Below are 4729 nucleotides of genomic sequence, written 5' to 3'. Positions count from 1 at the left end.
AAGGCAGAGCACATTTTGTGCCATTCATTGGCCGTTATTGGATTGTCCAGCTGACGTCAACAGTCAAGGTTACACAGGAAAGACTGGCGTTTGGAATCTCCTGTTAGGTCAGCAGAGACTCAGTGACGACAGCAGACGTCTGACAGCGCCGCAATTAGACAGGACGCAAAAATAGAACCACAACCAGGACAGATTAGCAGCAGACAATGACTCTGAATGAATTCTTCAGACTTTTAACTCCTATCAAATCAAATCTCACCTATTTGGGATGTAATATAATCATGTTAACATTTTTTTTATTTAAACAGAGTATTTTCAGTAAAATTAAGGGGGTATTTGTAAATCAAAATACTAAAAAAAACACTCTGATGTCCAAAAGTCTTAAGAATAATTTATTTTATTATGTAAGACTAATAAAATCACTGATATTTTTAGAGGGCATATATTTACAGTTTGTTTTATGAATGGAAAGGCTTGGAGGTGGGCTCTAAAACACACACTGAGCTATGAATGGGCTCATGTTTATCTGGCTCCCAGCCACTCTAATGGGCCTCGCTCACTGTGAGGGAGTCTCTGGAAGAGATAATCCATTTAGGGGATGCTTTACCTGGAATGGGTAAGTCAACACTTCCTCCCAGATGAGAGGCTGTGAGTCTTACAGGACCCACATTCCATCAGGTTGTCTCGCTCTCGTCCACCTCACATTTTTCCAGGACAAAAGAGAAGAAGAACAGAAAAACCTGTCGCTCCCGTCCAAGGAAATCGGATATCTGTGGACAGTTGGAGGGGTGGGGGGCTGGAAAGCACCTGAATCAGGATGGAGATGATGAGGAAGTTTATCAAATTTTGGGTGCCTGTGAAGGTCATGGAGTACATGAAGGACTACTGCAGGAGGAACGGGCTGCTGACGCTCTCCGTCTTCGCCGTCGTTACCGGCTGTGTGCTCGGATTTTCCCTCCGGACCCTCAACCTTTCCACACAGGTAGGGATGGAGACAATTTGGGGGGCGGATGTTGGATCTGAAATGACATGCTTTAGTATATAAAAAAAAATGAACCAGTGTGGTAGAAAATGAGAAGTTAATTGATGCAACAAGAAGAGAAAATTAAGAAAAAGTGAGTTTTTCACCTTAAAACATTTTAATTATTGTTTTTCTGTGTAATAGCACATTCCTTTAAACTTTATAAATCAATTTTAAAGTTAAAACAATGTTTAAACCTCTAAAATCAGGTTTCATTGAGCATCCTTTCCCCCAAAATGTTTTTTTTTTTAGATTTTTAGACTTTTCTTCTTTACTGAGAGTATGAGTGACCATCATAACTTCAGGGAATTTATGTTCAAGTTTTTCCTGCTGTGGAAATACTAAGTCCAGAGGAGTGCAAGCGTCGATTTGAAGGTTATGTACCTGACTCAGTGGGTCATTTTGACGTAAGATGCTTTAAGCAGCTTAGTGAATTTTGGCAGGAAGTCAAATTTCTAACAAAAATCCTGTGAGGATGCAACAGTGTTAAAGCTAAGACTGACGGTTCAGCAGCTTGTTGACGGGAATTCAGTACCAGTATTTGTCTAACCTGACCAAAATAGTGTTGTATATTATTTTTTTATTAAAAAACAGATAAATAAAGATACTTAGTGCTGACCTGATGTAATCTGTGGCACTCTTCTGCAAAAGCGGGACGTGTAAGGTTTATAGGGATAAGCCAGTTTACATGAGATTAGAGTAAATATTCAAAAAGGAAAAAGACTTTAAACTGCTATTTTAAAAAGAAAAAAAAGAGAAAAAAAATTAAGCTTTTTTATTTTATAAATTTCAGACTCTATTTCTGTTTTTAGACTTACATTTTTTTTAACATTTAACCGTTTTCATGGTAATTTTTTTATATCAATTTAAAAAGTTGAACTGTTGTCAAATGTTTTCCTTATTTTCCTGAAATATACTGACTGTTATTCATAAATACATTTAGATGAGGCGGATACAGCAGTAAAAACCATTTATAGAATCGATCATTAATCATCGATTTTCTTTTCCAGGCCAAAATCTACTTTGCGTTTCCTGGAGAACTGCTGATGAGGATGTTGAAGATGCTAATTCTGCCGCTCATCACATCCAGGTACGGAGTCATCGAATAATTACACACGTTTTAAAAAGTTGATAAAATAAGAAGATAGAAAACTTCAAAATAAACCAAAATTAGTATAATTTTAAAATGATTTTCATTGGATTTGAGTCAAAAAATGTTTTGGTTTATAGTTAAAATCTGGATTATTATCAGCAAAAAGTGAAATAAGTCAGAAAATGAACTAAAAATTAATTATACTATTAAATAATAAGTTAGTAATAGGATACCTGTAAAAAAAACTGCTATAGTGGAACAAGCTACTCGACTGTTAGCTGGGGTTCAATTTCCAATCTTGACTGACATTGTGTCCTTGAGCAAGTCACGTACCCCCACCCTGCTTTCAATCAACCTGTGAGACTTAAGATGAAAAGAAATCTGCTAAATGACTCAAAGTACATCAAAAAAATAAATTCCATGACCATTTACTTTGATTTTTATTAATATGCACACAGCAGCATTTTACAGATTTGAACACACTCAAGCTAAATGTGGGTAAAAGTGACACTAAACACAAAAAAATTTAAATTTAAAAACAGAAACTCCAGTTAGTCAAAGAGAAAAATGTTGAAAAGCATTTTGACATTCTGGAACCTTTTATACTCACAACCCTGGAGACACTCCAAGCTTTTATTATTGAGTCTGCAGTTTGGTTTCTAATTCAAATGTATTTGTCTTTTTGTTTTAAACTCGTAGATATCAAGAAAGACAAAAATACTAAATATTAAAGTATCTTTTTATAGCAAATATAAATAAAGGTTTGTACCAGGAAAGGAAGAGTGTGGCGTTTAGGTTCTACAAGTAAAGAAAAAGAGGGTTTCCATCTACTTATTTACAGTTTTTACCACAATTTGAATCAAAAATGTAACTTTTATTTGTTTTTCTGATGTAGCCGAGGAAAGTCTGATCAATAGCAGCATCAAACTACATCAAACTGAGTAACAAAAATCAAAATTTTCCCCTTCCTCAACGATTACACTGTAAAAGGTCAATAACAAAAGTTCTGTAATTTTTTACATTTAAAGTTTTCCAGTTTTTATCAAAATAAAAATGTTGAGTTAATGGTTTACTCAACTCAAAAATGTGATTTGATAAAACAAGTGTTTTATTACATAGTTAATTGATCCAAAGTTAAATTTTTACAGTGTTTAATTGCAGTTAAACAAAAATACATATTTTTGTTTAATTGCAATTAAACAAAAATATGTATTTTTGTCAATCTATTTTTCAACAGAGCCGCCAAATTTCTCAATATCTGCAGAATAAAAATCCAAATTTTTCCAATCAACTTGACTTCCCTCAAAAATAAAATGAGTGCACTGTCTCTTAATGATGATGAGTCTGAGCACCCTTCTTTAAAGCAGGATTTATTAATTATCAGAATTTAGAAATCTAAGTTCACAAAAAAGATTATGTCATTTAAAAAAAAAATCCCAAACTGTTGCATCAAAATATTACTAAAAACAATCAAAACTTCCTATTCATGTGCAGTTTGATGTCCGGCCTGTCAGCCATGGACACCAAGGCGAGCGGCAGGTTAGGAGTTCTGACCATCACCTACTACCTGTGGACGACCTTCATCGCCGTCATCGTCGGCATTGTGCTGGTCCTCATCATTCATCCTGGGACGGGGTCGGAGAAGGACGGTCACCACGCCAGCACGGGGCCCGTCATGACCTCTGCCGACGCGCTGCTGGACCTCATCAGGTTAACATTCACACTTGACCGGATGAGCTGCTGTTCTGTTTGATGAAAGGTTCTCACATGACGGCTTCGACCAGAGTCGAGATATTCCCGAAAGCTTATTTAATGGAATGAGATTTAAGGGTGAAGTCGTTTTCTTTAACTTGAAGGACACCAAGAGTTCCCATTCCTACTGAATCTTACCGTGTGAAGGCTTACAGCTGGGATTAGAGTTATATTTAGGTTCTCTGAAAAGTTCTTCTCAATGGAAACAGATTGTCCACTCCTCTCAGAACAAAGGAAAAGCCCTCTTTGTTGTTCCTGCCATTCAGGAGACTTCAGCTTTGTCTCTTGGTCGCATTATCTCTTCTTTCTAGGACAAACGTTTGTCTCTAAACATCTCCGACGTAAACAGTTACAATAAACTCTTCTCATTCTGATAGAACTTTTACTGCACAAAACTCCAAAAGTTTGAGAAAATTCATTTGTGCGAATCGATGGACGTCGACACAAACAGGACTGTTGCAGCGTCACTCCCACGCAACACACCAGCTAAGAATAAGTAGACATTATTTTGGACCGGATAAGCCCGTCCTTTCGTAGAAGCTGTGCGGTTTTACACTGACGGAGACTCAACCTGCAGCTAAATCTCAAGCTTACCGCGGGAACACCAAGGCCTCCAAAATAATGGTCACAAGAACAGAACCTGTGTAATAATGGTATAAATGAGGTGGATCCTGTGAAACAATAACGTGATATTGACAACGTCTGTGAAATAATGGCAGAACAAAGGCGGAGCCTGTAAAATAATGGCGTGATGTATATGATAAGTGTGAAATATTGGCAGAACAAAGGCGGAGCCTGTAAAATAATGGAGTAACAAAGATAGAACTTGAGTAGTAATGGCGTAACAGAGGTGGAACTTGTGA

The 4729-nt window shown here is 36.6% G+C and overlaps 1 protein-coding gene across 1 annotated transcript in view; it reads left to right on the top strand.

Moving 5' to 3' along the window:
• Positions 1 to 482: 482 nt before the first annotated feature.
• slc1a8b (solute carrier family 1 member 8b) overlaps positions 483 to 4729 on the top strand; it is a 15748-nt gene continuing 11501 nt past the window's right edge. The window contains exons 1-3 of the mRNA XM_024267209.2: positions 483 to 982; positions 2032 to 2111; positions 3609 to 3824. Of these exons, the coding sequence (XP_024122977.1) occupies positions 818 to 982; positions 2032 to 2111; positions 3609 to 3824 (461 nt within the window). The 5' untranslated portion in view covers positions 483 to 817. The remainder of the gene's footprint in view (positions 983 to 2031; positions 2112 to 3608; positions 3825 to 4729) is intronic.

Source organism: Oryzias melastigma, linkage group LG22, assembly GCF_002922805.2.
Source record: "Oryzias melastigma strain HK-1 linkage group LG22, ASM292280v2, whole genome shotgun sequence".
NCBI classification, from domain to species: domain Eukaryota; kingdom Metazoa; phylum Chordata; class Actinopteri; order Beloniformes; family Adrianichthyidae; genus Oryzias; species Oryzias melastigma.
This window is presented reverse-complemented; position numbering and strand designations above follow the sequence as displayed.